The 17,285-nt window shown below is 34.6% G+C and overlaps 2 protein-coding genes and 1 long non-coding RNA gene across 4 annotated transcripts; 1 reads left to right on the forward strand and 2 right to left on the reverse strand.

The window, feature by feature from the left end:
• Positions 1–3,839: 3,839 nt before the first annotated feature.
• LOC103865839 lies at positions 3,840–7,122 on the reverse strand. Its single transcript, XR_004457407.1, has 2 exons — positions 4,794–7,122; positions 3,840–4,690 (listed from the first exon to the last, which is right to left on the reverse strand). It is a non-coding gene; the product is annotated as an uncharacterized LOC103865839 (long non-coding RNA).
• A 276-nt stretch (positions 7,123–7,398) lies between these two features.
• LOC103865844 (autophagy-related protein 18c) lies at positions 7,399–13,914 on the forward strand. Of its 2 annotated transcripts, XM_033289959.1 has the most exons (6): positions 7,399–7,631; positions 8,353–11,368; positions 11,776–12,647; positions 12,734–12,983; positions 13,304–13,441; positions 13,587–13,861. In XM_033289959.1, exons 3-6 carry the CDS (start codon positions 11,889–11,891, stop codon positions 13,613–13,615), a joined length of 1,176 nt encoding a protein of 391 aa, XP_033145850.1. In that variant the 5' UTR covers positions 7,399–7,631; positions 8,353–11,368; positions 11,776–11,888; the 3' UTR covers positions 13,616–13,861. The 2 variants fall into 2 exon arrangements, with proteins under 2 accessions (XP_033145850.1, XP_009141942.1); XM_009143694.3 differs by lacking the exon at positions 7,399–7,631 and having other exon boundaries at positions 11,214–11,368; positions 13,318–13,441; positions 13,587–13,914.
• Positions 13,890–17,108, reverse strand: LOC103865845 (stomatal closure-related actin-binding protein 2). Its single transcript, XM_009143697.3, has 13 exons — positions 16,965–17,108; positions 16,576–16,880; positions 16,196–16,324; positions 15,921–16,013; positions 15,676–15,822; positions 15,527–15,595; positions 15,332–15,415; positions 15,072–15,252; positions 14,884–15,000; positions 14,739–14,797; positions 14,531–14,662; positions 14,278–14,427; positions 13,890–14,151 (listed from the first exon to the last, which is right to left on the reverse strand). The coding sequence occupies exons 1-13, from the start codon at positions 17,026–17,028 to the stop codon at positions 14,125–14,127; spliced, it is 1,557 nt and encodes a 518-aa protein (XP_009141945.2). The 5' UTR covers positions 17,029–17,108; the 3' UTR covers positions 13,890–14,124.
• Positions 17,109–17,285: the final 177 nt, after the last annotated feature.

Below are 17,285 nucleotides of genomic sequence, written 5' to 3' on the forward strand. Positions count from 1 at the left end.
AAAGAAATGGTTATTGGGAGAGAAGAAGTTTAGGATGAGATTCTTAAATTTTATAAGTCGTCATGTGTCCACTAATTAATCTTAAATTTAATTCAATATGAAATTATGTACTCTCTCTCGAAACTAGGAATAAAAAATAATATTCAAACATGATATATTCTGCATTATTCTGGTTTGATGATGTATTCTGAATTTTATAAGTCGTGAAGAAACGTGTTGTTCTTATTATATCCACTGATGACGTAATGAAGATGTGAAGAAACGTTTTCCAGGGAAGAAGGAAAATAACGAATTAAGAGCTCTCTTTCTCGAGCTTCTCAATCTCTTCACGGTGCTTTCTTTCAGCTTCTTGAAGTTCTCTTCCAGCGCAATTCTTCCTCTTCAATACTGTCAAGACTATCAAACTCCTTACTCCTTAGTTGCTCCCGCTTTCACAACAGGGTCTCTTAGCACAAGAGATTAAACCACCACCGACTTTGTACCCTTTCTTCATCGCCAATCAGAAGTAACCGTTGGTCAGGACCAGATACCATTGGTATATCCACGGCCAAAAGCTTCATATCATACTGAGGAAACAAACCAAAAGATTGATTAATGAGAGACTCACCACTCAAAACCTAATGCCCAACTAAAACATAGGATATCCACATCCTTATTAACTAGTCTCTAACCAACTCGCAGAAGCTCTAATCTGCTACATTCAGTCCTAGGCTAGACATAATAGACCTCTAGCTAACATCCAAGCAACTAAACTTCTACAAGGCTAATCACTATCCAAAACACATGAGAAGGTTGCATAAAAAGGGAGAAGTGTGGAGTACAGAAAGGTAAAAACCTGGCCTTTCTTCTTCTTAACTTCGACACTAACAAGTCCCTTTCTCTCAGAACCTTGAACATGGAACATGAGAAAGAAACGCTTGCTCCTAATTGTTGGCTTGAACTTCTTGAATATTATGCCACCACCTGACATCACATAAGCTCGTAAATCTGATCCTGACAGAGGGGAGCACCCACAGGGGCGACTGGTTTTCCCGCAAACGCAGCTTGTGCGGTTGGTAGCGGTTGTCGGTGGTTTGCAACAATCATTCAAATCGCTCTAAACCGCTTCAAACCGCTCCGAATCTCATAAATTCAAAAGCTGGCTCCAGCTAGCGTTTGCGGTTGCGGGCGGTTGCGGGAGGGTAAATTTTTTTTCTTTTTTACAAAACAATATATTATACAAAAGTAAAAATATTTAATAAAAAATTTAAAATTGAAATTATGAAAATATTAAAATATATCTATTATATTTTAATTAATATTATAAAATTTTATAATAAAAACAATTTCAATAAATTTTCAAAAGTTAAAATTATAACTTTCTAAATATAAATTGTATATTTATTAAAATTTTATGATTTTTGATATTTTTATAAATATATTAAATGCAAATATTGTTAATTTATTATTTGACTGTTACCGCATTTGGTAGTTAACCAGTCATAAGTCACCCGCAAATGCACCAATTTTTAACCGCAGTACCAATCGTACAAATCTCTTAAAACCGCTAGAAACCGCAACCGTCCGCATCCACAAACTCTCGCAACCGCAACCGCTGCGTTTGAACCAGTGAAGCCTTTAGAGTATATTTGGGCCTACTGCTGAATAACTTTTTTCTTTCAAAATTTTAGTTCTACTATTATTAAACTTTAAAAGAATACCCAAAAATATGTGCTTTTTATAAAATAGGGTCCTAATTTCCTTGTAAAAATGAAAGACAAAAGGGAGACCCAGTGCAAATGCACCCTGAGCACATGCTCAGAGCCGGCACTGAGCACCCATAACTACTAGCAGAATGTTCCTACAGATTACATCCAGGTGAAACCAAACCAATGTCATTGCATATAACGGAAGTTCTAAACCAATGCCCTCCCAAATTATTTTTAGACCTTGTTCAAAAAATATTTTCAGCATATTTAACATGTAATGAAGTAGTTCTAAAAATTAATATCTCTATTTGTATATGTTTTACATTTCTTTTGAAATTATAAGCTATAGATTTAACAGTAAATTATTTGCTAAGCAGTAACCACTAATCTCAATACAATTTTGTTATTCCTTAAACAGAATATTAGGAAACACATCACTATCTTTTCTCTGTATATGCATATTAATTAGTTTATTACAACTAATTGAAAATACCAATTTATAAATATAACAAAATCGTTATTCCATTTTAGTGAAAGCTTTGCTAAAGAATTTGAATACTAAAAATTCATAAGTCGACAAACGCAAGTGACAATGAATGAATGTCAAAGAGATTATGAATATTACTATATTTGCTCATTTTTTCTTCATTTTTTTCAATTTTTTTTAAATAAAAAAATCAGGAAAACGAATTTCATGAAAAGAAAACGAGATAAAATTATTGGAACAAAATCAGGATTGTAAAACTCATTAAGCACAATCAAATGGAAAATAACTAATATAATTGATTCAAAGATAATAATTGTACACCCACTCAATGAAAATCAAATGACTAACTATAAAATTAAAAACAATAATTAAGACTCATTGCTTTTAGAAGTATTTTAAATAATTTTTAAAAACAATTAGTGATATTAAGGGATAGGTATAAATTATAGCTAGTTAAATATAAAATAATATGGATCTTATATTTTTTAGTGAGTGAAAAAATGTTGGCAAGAAGAAAAAAGAATTTTCAAAGAATTTTAATAATAAAATATAGTAGTTTTCCCTAATCACCAAATTCATAAAAGGGCAATTGTCAATAATAGCACCTTTTGAAGTTTATGTCTCAAAAATAGCACTAGAAGGAGAAAGTCACAAAAATGACATTTATTAAAGGGTAAGTATCCCTTATACCCTTGGTTTAAAATTAAATAAACAAACAAAAATAAATAAAAAAAATAAAATAAAAAAAAGAAATTTTTTTTATAGTTTCAGATTATGTGTTTTCAGATTCGAAATTTTTATAAATTTTTTTTTGAAATTTTTTTTTTGAAATTTTTTTTTTCGAAATTATTTTTTATTTTTTTTTCAAATTTTCTTTTTATAATTTAAAAATACTTTTTGAAACTGTTTTTAAAATTTTTATTTTTTATTTTAGTATTTATTTTTATAAAATTTTAAACCCTAATTCCAAAACCCCACCCCTTAACTCTAAACCCTAAGGTTTGGATTAATTAACCCAAGGGGTATAAGTGTATATTTACTTCTTTAATGAAACTTATTTTTGTGACTTTGAGCCTTGAGTGCTACTTTGAGAACAAAAACTTGGTTTGGTGCTATCTTAGTCTTTTTCTCTTCATAAAATCATGTAAATTCATTAATATTCAAATCTTTTCAGATCCTAAATTGAATACACCTCTTATAAAATAGAAACTGAGGAAATAATAACTACAGTCCTGGTCTTGTTATGAAACAGCCAAAATAGCTAAACAATTTTATTATATTGTAAATAATAATTTTGTTGAACAAATTTACGTTCAAAGTTTTTCATATGGAAAAATCAGATAATATGCTTTATAAGAGATACGGAAGTTTGTGTATATATATATATAGCACTTGCATTACAATGATCAGTTCATAATAAGCAGGAAGATAAAATATTAAAATATAAAAGCCAAGAACTTTTATAGCCAGTTCAAACTCATTGTAAGCATTTCCCCCAAAAACTTGCATCTCTTTTATACAGAAATTTATTCTAATGTCGAAATTGAATATTTTACTTTTCTGTATGTTTCATTTTCTTTGCATGAAGACATCAAGATAAAAAGTTGGTGCAACATATAAAAACATAACTAATGGCAACCAAGACATTTGCATCTCTTTTACTACCTTTGTTGATGGTTATGCTTACTCTCACATTTATCTCTAGAGTTTCAGGTATTATCTTTTAAACCCTTTCAACAAAATAAATCTTTATCTTAAAATCCCAAAAAAATATTTTAAATAAGAATCAGTAGATGCAAGATGTTTTGTCTTTATTTGCGTTTTATATTTTTATGTTATTGCAAGTTATTAGTATATTGTATTCTTTTCTTATTTTAAAATATTATTAACTTTTTTGATCAAAAATATATGTTATTAACTTTTATGAGCTAAACAGGTGAGAAAGACTGTGAACCACATGATTATGGCACTTGTCCTAAGGACAAGGATTGCACTGCTCATTGTGAATCTCTCGGATTCAAATTGGGGGGAGTTTGTGTACCAAGGGAAAGGAAAAATCCTTTCTGTTGCTGTAGGACAAATTTTATAAGTCGTCATGTGTCCACTAATTAATCTTAAATTTAATTCAACATGAATTATGTACTCTCTCTCAAAACTAGGAATAAAAAATAATATTCAAACATGATATATTCTGCATTATTCTGGTTTGATGATGTATTCTGAATTTTATAAGTCGTCATGTGTTGTTCTTATTATATCCACTGATGAGATATTGAAGATGTGAAGAAACGTTTACCAGAGAAGATGAAAAAAAAAACGAATTAAGAGCTCTCTTTCTCGAGCTTCTCAATCTCTTCACGGTGCTTTCTTTCAGCTTCTTGAAGTTCTCTTTCAGCGTCTTCTCCCTCTTCGATACTATCAAGATTATCAAACTCCTTGGTTGCTGTCATGGCTTTACAACAGGGTCTCTTAACACAGAGATTAAATCACCACCGACTTTGTACCCTTCTTCATACTGAGGAAACAAAACCAGAAGATTGATTAATGAGAAACTCACCACTCACACACATGAGAAGGTTGTATAAAAAAGGAGAAGTGTGAAGTAGAGAAAGGTAAACCCTGGCCTTTCTTCTTAATTTCGGCGGTAACAAGTCCCTTTCTCTCAGAACCTTGAACAGGGAATAGGAGAAAGCAACGCTTGCTCTAAACTGTTGGCTTGAATTTCTTGAATGTAATGCCACTACCTGACATCACATAAGCTCGTAAGCAACGCTTGCTGTGACATTCTCCTACTATCATATCATAAGAAGTCACTAGAAAGTGGTATAGTCCTTATCAATAGAAAATAAGGAGTGATTTCTTATGATATGATAGTAGGAGAGTGTCACAGCAAACAAAACCATCTCATATAGCAATTTTTGCATCCTATAAACTAGGTTTGGGCACATTTATAAACCGAACTATCCGAAAAGCCGAATTATCAGAATATTTTGTTATTCAAGTATTTAAAATGATCTGAATTGCACAAGATTTTTTTCTAAACAACCAGATGTCTAACTTGAAAACCCCAAATTATTCGATTTTTAATCATATTATCCAAAATTACCCAAAAATCAGGAATCAAATTGGACCCAGATTTTTTTGGATATTAGCTGGTCCCCAACTTTACTGTCCGAACCAAACCAAAATCAAACCAAAATTTATAAATACCCAAACAGTTCTTAAATCTATATAACCAAAACCGAATAGCCATGCATAAAAAATATACTGCATTACTACTACTAGCAGAACCTTCCTACAGCTCAAGTCCAGGTGAAACCAAACCAATATCATTGCATATAACAGTAGTTTCCAAAACCAACCGGGAATGTATTGCACAGTCCTAAGAAATCGAGCAAACAATGAAAGCAGATAAACAGCAAAACTTACAGAAAAAGCTACTATGGCTGAGGAGAGAGCTAGAAACCTATACTTGGCCGTGCCCTCTGAGAGACCAACAAATGTGCTTGCAATTCCAAACATAATCCTCCAAACATACAAAAACACCACCAGCTCCAAACAAAACAAGACTATTCTTTTTCCAAAACGCATCAATGTGCAACCCTATAGCCTCACGGTACCTAGCAAAAGTTGAATTAACAAAGAACCTTAGCTCACCTGCAGAATATCTCGAAGAGAGAAGGATCTTCAAAGAGAACACCAAGAGAATTGTATTAGACTTGAGAAAAGTTTACAATGGTTTCGTTTGGATGAAAAAAGATTACAATGTCTCTGTTTTATACTATGTTTCTTCTATAACTACTTGTAACGACTTTAATGATCAACCAATGAACGTCTGCCAGCTGTCATTCTTCAAATTTCACTCTTTCCGGAGCTTGCTTCTGACGTTGGTGATCGAATCCAAGAAAGATAGGCCGGATCGGCCAGATAATCCGAGTTGAGTTTAATTGACCCGCTTCGGTTTTGGACAGTGGATTCCATTTTTACATTCCGGTTTGGTTCGGGTGGATGATTTTTTACTTACCGAGTCAGCTCGGTTGGATACAAATTTCAATTACCGGGTCGGGTGAATGCCCTTTTTACTTATCGGGTCTTCTTGAACGAAGAGACAAGCGGTACACAAAGGGCCCACAAAGTTTCAAAAGAGTTCAAAGCTCCATGCCCACTACTATTCTGGTCGGTCCGCAGATGACAGGTTGGCAGGGGTAAAATAGGTATTACGATCTCTTCTTGTGGTTGTTTTCCTTTTTTCACCGAATGAGAGTGGTGGGTACTGCTCCGAGATGGACTATGTGATCTTTTATATCTAAACTGGGACAGTGTTGTATGAATAGCACACCCACTTATATCTTTTTGGTTGAATGGGGTAACGAGACTTCTATTACTATTTTACTTTTTTACCTATGTATATATATGTGACTATCAATTCTCAACATACAATATCCAACTTTTTTAATTTTCTTTTTCAGATGAATCTTTTACATAATACTGAATTGATTGAATACATTTTTAAATATGTGATTGTTGATATATGTGTGAGTATCATCATACAATCGACAAAATGTGTGATTATCTTTGTTATGGCCTAACTTGTGAGTAGCTTAGTAACTAGTATTCACTAAAAGAGTATATATATGATCAAATATGCAAGAAGTAAATTAAATGACCACATACTGAATGGTTTACGAACTTCTTAGTAATTAACACTTGGGATGTTTTATGTTTATAGCGCTTTCACTTTGAGGAATTTGTGTTCAGGAGCTTGCGAGATTCTTGAATGCATAAAGATAACGATAATGTTATTTTCTTGGACTAACTAATCATCCTCTATGTACAATCAAATTTCTAGGACTATTTAATCTCTGGTCCACTCGTTACTCTAAGCTTAAATAAGGTAAAATAAATAAATAAACAAAAAGACTAAACTATCTAAAAACATTATCTAAATTCTCAAGCTCTTACATCGCTCATTAAATGTGATCCAGAAAAAACTAAAGAACCTTAAAAAGTTGGCTAATGAATATCAAAATTCAATATCTACAGCCAAAAACCTGAAAAACAACACAATTTTTTTTACATAAGCTAGTCACCATGACACCATCTCTCTCTCTCTCTATATATATATGCATATATACATGTATGTAAGATATGGTGAGATATGAAGAAACAGTTAGCTTTCCCTGACTCCCATAAAGACAATGACCCAACATCACCACCATCATCATCATATATCATCATCATCACCATCTCTTTTTGTTTGTCCCTTCTTTGAACCACCACTTGCTAATACCTACTGGCTACATACAGCTACTTCTCCCTTTTCTATAAATTACTGTTTTTTCACTTATACTCTCAGCACTACTAGGTTTGGGAAGGTTCAAAAGAAGACCTAGCTAGGGTTTTCAGAAACTCACAAAAATCTAAGCTGGTGAAATCTCAATTAAGATCCATTAACTGTAAGAGCTCTCTTTTTCATTACTTTTATCATTAGTTTTGTTCTTGAGATCTAGTCTCTCTCTTTTTTTTTTCATTCCCGATTTAGGTTTTTCTTTACCTAGCTAGCTCGTCTTATGATGATCTTCTATTACCATATGTATGACTTACTTTAGATCTAATATCTATTTCTTCTGCCCACAAAAAAAAAAAAAAAATTAGGCTCTTTCATATCTGGTTTTAGGGTTTCTTTCCCTTTTCTAGATCATGACTAAAGAGTATTTTTTAGGCATATGTTATGTAATTATGCATGATTGATAGAGAGACTTTCTTCTAATTTTTGTAGAGTTTTTCTTGTTTACCCCTAATTGAAGAAAGTATATTCTCTCTGATTTGGAATCAAATCTCTTGCACAAACACTCCATAAACTGAGGATCTCTTGAGAAGATTGAATATCTCTTGGTCCAAAGCTTGTAGTGGTTAGACAAAATTATGTTTGTTTAATTAGTCTTTCAATACATATTTTATTTTATCTTCTCATGATCTGCAATGGCTATGGTGGAATCTTTTCACACTTGGACCTGTTTCCTTATGTATATATTTACTCAAGTAGTTATTATTAATGTTAAAATTAATGTGGGCACTGTTCATATGCACAGGGCTTACATCACTCACAAACAATTCCATATTTTTAAAAGAAAAAACATTAATGATGTTTGTATGATTTCAATGTTTGATGAACAGTTCAGCCTTTGTCTCTCTCTCTCTCCTGGTAGCTTCTTCTTGACAAGACCCATCAGTGGTCTTGCTTGTACAGTAAAGCTTGCTTCGTTCTGCGAAGTTTCAAACATATCACTCAGCATCCGAACCTTGTAAGTTAATTCATACATACATGTATATACTTACATTATTTAACATTCTACTTCACTGCTTATACAGTTATAAATACATGCAAATACCATTTCAAACTAAAGTACATAGGAGGCTGTCTTAGTTGGTCACATTTGTCTTGTTGTCGATGGCCCATTATGACCAGTAAGTGCATGTGCTTGAAACTATATTCCATGCCTGTGTTTTCTTCTGTAGAATCAACTGAACCCAAACCTGCTTTTTATAAGTGTGTGGCCCTTTAGTGTTTCAATCATATATCTATGAAGCGAGACTGAAATAGATAGATATAGAAGGAGATTCTTTCAGTCCAGTCATGGATAGAACAAGAAGAGGGTAGAAACATCTGCCGACTCATCCATCCAAACACTTCTGGTAAAAAGAAAAGAGATTTTATACCACAGTGGCTGTGTGAATGATGCGGGAGATGTTTTCATCTCTCTTTATCTGTGTTTGGACTGAAGGGAGCTCCTTCTTAATTTACATGTTTCAAATTTTCTCATGATCTTTTAATTTATCAAAACAGATTTGTATTTTAGGACGTTGATCACAAGTTCAAAAATGACAATGAATTGGATAGAGATTCACATTCTTTTACCTCTTTCTAATGAATTTAATATATAACCCGGTGATTTAGTATTTGATGTCAAACAATCTAGCAACTATTCCCTAGCTAGTGTTGTATTTAAAGGTATAGTCAAATTTACAAGTAGCCAATTTCTCCCATGGATAGATATACACAGTGTAAGGTGTATAGATAAACTCGTGTACTTCTTGTTTTGGGAATTGAAATGACGACATAATATAGGGAGAGAGATTGTGTTCTTGCCTTATTCGTATTTTGTAAAATAAGTAATTTTGTACTTGTAATTTTATGTTCCCAATGACTGGAGATGCAGCATGAATGGTTCAGAACTTAACATCGTTGCTGTTTGCATTCAGACGACAATATATAAATTTTATATTTGAAATGACTACTCCTCTGGTTTTAAAAGTTGGATTTCAACTTTTTTATTTTATATATTTCAGAATTCTGTATATTTTCCATTTGGTTCGTATATCTCTTGAAGCATCATGATTCATGATGAGTATCTAGCCGGTAACAGAATAAAATTTGATACTGTTTGGATGTATATAATGTCATTAAAAAGCTCGCATTATAAAATAAAATATAGACCTCGTGCACGATCTCGAGTTGGTATTTAATATTGTCTTCAAAGGTAATTGTGTTGCAGTGTCTGCAATAATACAGATATGGAAACGCAGCAAGTGGTTATAAATGGAAAATTCAGCTCATCTGATCTCCAACTAACCAATAGTTTTAAGAGAAAAAGGCATCATCATAGCATCATTTGGTCGAAGGAATGGAATAAATAACAATATATGGATTAGGGTTTAGGAATTACTTTAGTTCAGGCCGGTTACGGACAAAATGTTTCATCTTTTTACGTGTAGCCAACAAACATGTTTCAATTTCCCGAAACCCATCACGTTTTAAGCTTCATGTATTTCGAGAGTTCTTGTACATGTTATATACTGGGAGAATTCTAATTCCCAAACTCATTTATGAAATAATATTACCAAATAGTAATATTTATCTACCTTGATGTTTCTCTTGAACTTTAGGTATATAGCTATTTTTCCGATAAACAAATCCACATTAACTAATTAACCTATACGTATCATTTTAAATAACTTCTAGTGAGATATGTAGAAGAGTTTTGAAAATGCAAACTTTAAGACTTAAGAGTTTCTAGATATTAAAATTTAGTTTTTCCTTTTTAGAGATATGTAGACTATGATGTTGCTCATATGTAATAGACAGTTCTGGAAAGGATCGACCATAAAAAAACAATATCATGAAATACAAGAATTGTACAAGTCGACGTTTGTCAACAAGTTGCGTTTGTTAATATATACTCCATAGAGAATTGTTACTATGAGATTAGTTTTAAGTTTAACTGAAAGTCGATCTCAAACAGAACCAAGTGTTGGTCCATGTCCCCCTCTCTCGGAAACTGGGGTTTTTAGCTTTCTTTTACTATTGGTGCGCATTGAACAAAGTGAGTGTGTATTGGGGTTCAAACCTCCTCCGCCAATCACTTTTTTCCAAATATGGATTGGTTTGACTCGAAAGTGCTTTTCCATTTTTGGTATAAAGAGCCATTTTCTCTAACGAAATGCAAATCTATTGTTCAAAAAGTTTAGTGTAGAATAGATAAATGAATCTGGTGATACAGTATAATGAAAACTTTATTTTTATGTGACCAATAAAATGAAATGTTGTGGACATAAAGATTTATATTGTTATACACTACGTACTGATTGCCAAGACTGAATAAATATATAGCATACTTGTGTCCGTAAACTGATTCTTTACGCAACAAATTGATGATAGAACATGCAAGACCCAATAAATAAACTACAAAATTGTATTCAGGTCCGGTTTATATTTCTATAAAAAATATTGTTTTTTTTTAAACATTTTCGTATAGCTATGAGATTATCCAAGTGTGTATCTAATCTATTCTACTCGGTCTAGGTCTAGGTTTCGCCTTAATCCCAGACGGCACGACGAGTCGTCCCACCAAACATAAACGACACGCTGTGTTTTATCGAATTAAAGAAAACGGCATACAGGTGAAATCCAGCTTATGGCAGTTAAAGAGCCAATAGCTGGCGGCCCACTAAGGCCTAAAATTAGCCCATTTTAGTTTCTTCATCCCAAAAAAAAAAAAAAAAAACAAACCGGAGAATTACACAGGAAGGAAGGAAGGATCAGGAAGCTCTGGAGCGTCGTTGTTCATCATTGAAGCTTTGAAGATTCAAATTCTTTTTTTTTTGTTCATCGTAGATCTCGCGTTCTGAATTGGTAACGATCCTTATAATCTCCTTTGCTGCTAATGTTTGAATTTTTTTTCTCGATTTTGCTGTGTATTGTTTGCGAATTTTCCCGTCTGTAGTAAATGTATTGAGGATGAATCTTGAATTCGATTGTTTATGTGTTTAATGGGGTTTGATCATTCATGGCTGATCATGAAGCTTCTTGAAGCTTGTGTTGCTGCATTGTCTTTGCTGAGTTTTGCTCTGGTTTTGATTTGGATCTTTTAATGTTTTTGGCATGGTTTAAACTTTGAAATTTACTATCTTTTTTTCAGGTTTTGTGAGATTAAGATCAGTCTAAGCTTTTTCTTTTGTTGCTTCAATGTCTTTGCTCTGGTTTTGGATCTTTCTATGTTTTGGCATGGCTTAAACTTTGAAAGTTACTATCTTTTTCAGGTTTTGGTGGGATTGAGATCACTCTAATCTTATTTCCGCTGAGCGTTTCTTGATATCTCAAGACTCGGTTCTGAGATGAAAGTGGTGTAGCATTTTTCAACGGCTCCAAGAAAATGAGTTCAACTGCTTCAAGTCCCCAAAGAGTCCTGCAACCAGGTGGTTATAATGGTAATGACTCTCGAAGTAGCAGCACTTCTAGTTCCTTTCTGCGTCCAGAGTTAGAATCAACTGAAACCGAAGAAGCAGAGCTAGTTTCTGTGTCTTGGAACCAGGACTCCAGTTGTTTCGCTGCTGGAACAAGTCATGGTTTCCGCATATACAACTGTGAGCCTTTCAAAGAAACTTTCAGACGCGACCTGAAGAACGGTGGTTTCAAAATCGTTGAGATGCTTTTCCGGAGCAACATCTTGGCCCTTGTTGGCGGTGGACCTAACTCTCAGTACCCTTCGACCAAAGTCCTGATCTGGGATGATCACCAGAGCCGCTGCATCAGTGAATTTTCTTTTAGGTCTGAGATTCGTGCGGTGAAGTTAAGTAGGGATTGGATTGTTGTTGTTCTTGAGCATAAGATATATGTCTACAGTTTCGTGGACCTGAGGCTTCTTCTTCAGATTGAAACTCACGCGAATCCGAGAGGATTGTGCTGCCTTTCTCATCACTCGGATACATCTGTCTTGGCTTGCCCTGGTTTACTTCGAGGAGAGATTCGAGTTGAGCATTTTGGGCTTAACATGGTGCAAACCATAAATGCGCATGACGCTAGTATTGCGTGCATGACCTTGACGCTTGATGGTCTGTTGCTGGCAACTGCTAGTACAAAGGGGACACTGATTAGAATCTTCAACACAATGGACGGAACTCGTTTGCAAGAGGTAAGAGTAAACTAAAAAATATTGATCTCTCCTCTCTGAATGCTTTGCCTTGCTAATGTACTAATGCGTGCTATGTTTCTTTACAGGTAAGAAGAGGAGTGGACAGAGCAGATATTTATAGCATTGCACTTTCACCAAACGTGCAGTGGCTGGCAGTATCAAGCGACAAGGGGACTGTTCATATTTTCTCTCTTAGAGTTAGGGTAGTTGGGGAGGATTCTCAATCCAGTGAAAATGCAGCTCTCCTGACACAAGGAACTTATTCTAATTCTCTGCAAGGCCTTGTTTCTCCAGCCACTGGTACCAATCCCGGTTCATCATTGTCTTTTATGAGAGGTAAGCAAAAGATTAATGTCCCATGAAATATGATGTCTTGCTGCTTCTTAGAGTTGCTTATGGAATAAAAGAAGGTTACAAATGATTGTTCATTATTTCCTCATGAAATGCCTAAGAAAAGATTATTTGATTCCTAAAAAGTGAAAACTAATTGGGTGGCAACATTTGACTATCTAGTAGCTCTAAGTCCAAAGATCTGTGCCCTTTATAGTAGCATTTAATCCGTTTATGCATCATTAATATTATTCGTTTGCCCTCTATTGTGGAGTGCTCTGTGAAACCTTGACTAGTCATTGCCTCTTTCTTACCTTAACATGTAGAGTCTTTGTTGCAGGTGTTCTACCAAAGTATTTCAGCTCGGAGTGGTCATTTGCACAGTTCCATGTATCAGAAGTCACACAATTCTTCGCTGCATTTGGCAGTCACAACACAGTTGCTATCACCGGCATGGATGGAAGGTATAATAAACCCCTTTCTGATTTCTCTTAGAATATTCTTTGTTGGCTCCATCACACTAGCCAATAATCTTAAACCAGATCAATGTCACTATAATCAACCTCAGATCTATGCTCAGTACTGACTCTTGTTTTATTGGGCTCACAGTTTCTACAGATGCAGCTTTGATCCTGTGAATGGGGGAGAGATGGTGCAGCAAGAATATATCTGCTTTCTAAAGACAGATAACCCCCCAAGATAAGCCAAATTCATTTAAGCCTTTGTACATAACCATGTCTATGTAAATAGATTTGGTTGAGACTGCATAAGATTTGATTCATTGAATATCTGCTACTTCGAGTGAAGGACCTGCATTATATTGATTGGGACTATGTACATAGCTACATATCAAGATTTATACATAGCTACAATGTTTTAGATAATCTCAGTGCGCAAAATCAGATGATGAAAAGTTAATACACAAATTCTTTATATTTTTTTTTTCATTTTTATTACATTAATCATTGAATAAACGAAACACTGTTCTGTTATTACATACAAACAAAACTTGATTACAATCTCACACTAATAATAACTAAACCAATCAAATCAAATAAGAAAATGCCAACCAACTAAACACACACAAAATGTGCTTCCTGCCTAAAACTATGCAGCAAACACTTTTAGGATATCTTCATCATAAGCTCTAATCGTCTGGACCAACCAGAGTGACCTGCATGATTTCAAAAGTGGTTGCTCACAACAGAAAATTTCTACAAGAGTGACTGTATCTTCAGAGAAGTAAGGCTTAACAAGAATAGAATCAGAAAACATATTGGATTCAGTTAGATTTACTCACACTGCAATCATATGCGTATTTCCGGGAGAGAACAATGGCTGCATTACGTTCTTGCTCCGACTCAAAAGTCAGCAAGAAAGTTAAACCCTTTCGTGGTTGCCAGAACAATGTCTTTGCAGGAACATTTGCATTGTCTCTCACTCCACACATCTGAAAAACAAAATATTACCCAACCATTTAAGAAAGAAGCTTCAATACAAACCAAATAGGCAGAGAGTGAATAAAAGCAACAGCCACAGGCTATAGATTTTACCTGCATGGAGTTTGAATATATTTCTCTGGCCTTTGTGATCCATCCTCTGGACAGCTTTATCCTCGTCTTTCCAACAGTAAAAACGTGGGATCTTGACGCATGTTCTTGCCCATTCATCTGTGATATAACCACCTGAAATTAAGTGCAACATGTCAACTTACATTAGAACAAGAACACAAGACTGTATCTTCATAAAATGTAACCATACTGTGAATTCACTGTTGGATTTGCGCATGAGTGATTCAACCCGCGATTGCAAGCCAGAAGCTATAGAAAATTGTAATCAAATTAGCCATTATTGTTGATGATTTCTCCATTATATAAACTTTATTGAGTATTCTTGTAACACCAACCAGTATTAATAGGACCATCGGTTGTAACAGTGAACTTCTGGGCATTAGAAAGAACGACTGCTTGTATTACCCTCCCAACATCATACGGTTCTGGAGCATACACCGATCGGTTGGCACCTGAGATGGACAACGTGAAAACTTCTCAAGCTAATAAAGCTAACAATCTATATATATGTGGATGCCAATACCAGAGATAGCTTCTCTTCGACTAGACTCAGATGCTGCACGGTACCACTGGACTGAACATTTGGAAACATCTGAAGCACTCTCTGAGGAGGCACGTATTCTTAGACACGAGCCAAGACTTTGTGCACCATCAAGAACATACGGACATGACTTGGACCCTTCCACTCTCTTGATTCTTCCTATCTGTGGATATATTAAGATTTAAGAGAAAGATAGCTCTAGCAATATGTATGTTGAAAGATGCCAAGATATAAATGTATACCTCTCTTTGAAGTTTAACTGAATATGCTGACTTCTCTTGAATTTGACTCTTTAAATCATGAATCTCATGTTTCATGCCCATCACCTACATGATATATACCACCTCAGTTTATAACATTTCAAATGTGACCAATTTCAAATCATGAAGTTAATTGTAACATTTGGATTATATTGTCAAAAAGATGAGTAGTTGGACCTTGGTTGGTTGATGCATCAGTCTGATTCTTCTAGCCTCCTGAACTTCCTCAACTAGTTTCTCCACATTCTGTTGAGATATTACATAAGTCCTTTACTTTAAGAACAAAACATATGAAAGGAGAGATTAGTCTTAAACTTGAGACATACAGGTCCTTGATCTTGAGAAGCCTTAGAACAACGCTCACTTTCATTAAATTCCCCACCAAGTCTCATCACAAGATCCCTTGCACTCTCGATTTCAGCACAAGCAAACGACCTTTCCTGGTTTACTAACTTCTTAGCATCTTCTGAAGCCTGAGAAACACAATGAATCAGCCTTAGTTTGCTGTTGAAAGAAGTATAATCAACCTAGAATTGAACTGAGTCTACAGCAAAACTTTCTATGTACCTACCTGCTTGAGGAAGCTTGCAAGTTTCTTCACTTCAAACCTTTCTTGAATTAGCCCACCTTCATGTTGAGTTAACGTAACGGCTAGTGACTCAACCTACAATACAAAAAACAAACTGTTTACACTCTGCAATAAATACTATTTTGCTTTACTATTAGATACAAAATCTCCCACATCGAAAGTAAGAATGATTAATCCACTTATAACAAATAGTTTTAGCTTGGAAACCTATTTAACTTAATATTTACGAGTAAATAAAAGTAAGAGAAGCTAGTAACCATGGAGATTGCTTTTTCTACTGAGTCCTTGTTACGCCCATCCATACGACCTCTCATGGCTTCTAAAGCATCTCTAAGTTTCTTTAGCATAACATGTCCTTCCAATGAATTCACCTCCTTCGACTTTGCCTATAATATTCCATACACATTAATTGATATTTCATATAAAACACCAGTCATGGATATAACAAGTGAAACATTGGCCTTGAGTCTCCAAATTGTTTTTCGGATTAATATATATCAACATAAAGCTCTCAAACGGTTTAATAATTAAAAATTTGTTAAATTTTTTACCTAAATTATTTATGAACCTAAAATCTCAAGGCCGGCTGCCTGATTAATAAAATAAATAGAAATAGAAGGAACTATAATGATGGAACCTCGGCAACTAGTTTAGAAGCTGCAGCTAAGTTCTTGTCGAACTTGCAAGCGAGGTCACGAACTGAAAGACGCTTGTGTTGATCTGACAAAGCTCGTGTCTCTTTGTCAACGACATCTTTAACAGATGGACCTTTTTCATCTTCTTCAGGCTCATCAATGATCTGATCATCAGGTCCTAACTTGTATGATGGAAATCTATTAGAAGCAAAGCTCACATCTGCTGAAATAGGTTCAAACACTACCGATTTTTCACACACTCTTGCTTTCATTTCAGGACATACTTTAGTCATTGTCAGGATCTTATCTGCCAAAAAAAGAACAAAGAAGAAGTTAAACTAACATGTCTTCTTCATGTAATGATCAATCTTGAAGATAAGGAGACAGACACCTTTGGTCTTGTTGTGATTTTTGAGTCTCTCTTCCCAAAAACAGCTCGCTTGACTGATCATCATTTTCTTTCTCTTTCTCTCTTTCTTTCACGCCATCATCGTAACAGAGTGCACAAAAGAAAAAACGTTTTTAAAAATTATTTGGACAACTCTCTGGTCCGCCTCTTATTCGTTGGAAGCGACTACGCGCTGTCACTTTTCGTCTGAAACCCACGCGCCGTCAGGTCTCTGGGTGTGCATCGCTGTTGTGGATCCCTCTCACTTCCTCGTGGGCTAATTGGTCTAAGTATGACTACGCGCTGTCACTTTTCGTCTGAAAA

This window comes from Brassica rapa, chromosome A04 (assembly GCF_000309985.2).
Source record: "Brassica rapa cultivar Chiifu-401-42 chromosome A04, CAAS_Brap_v3.01, whole genome shotgun sequence".
Classification (NCBI taxonomy): Eukaryota; Viridiplantae; Streptophyta; class Magnoliopsida; order Brassicales; family Brassicaceae; genus Brassica; species Brassica rapa.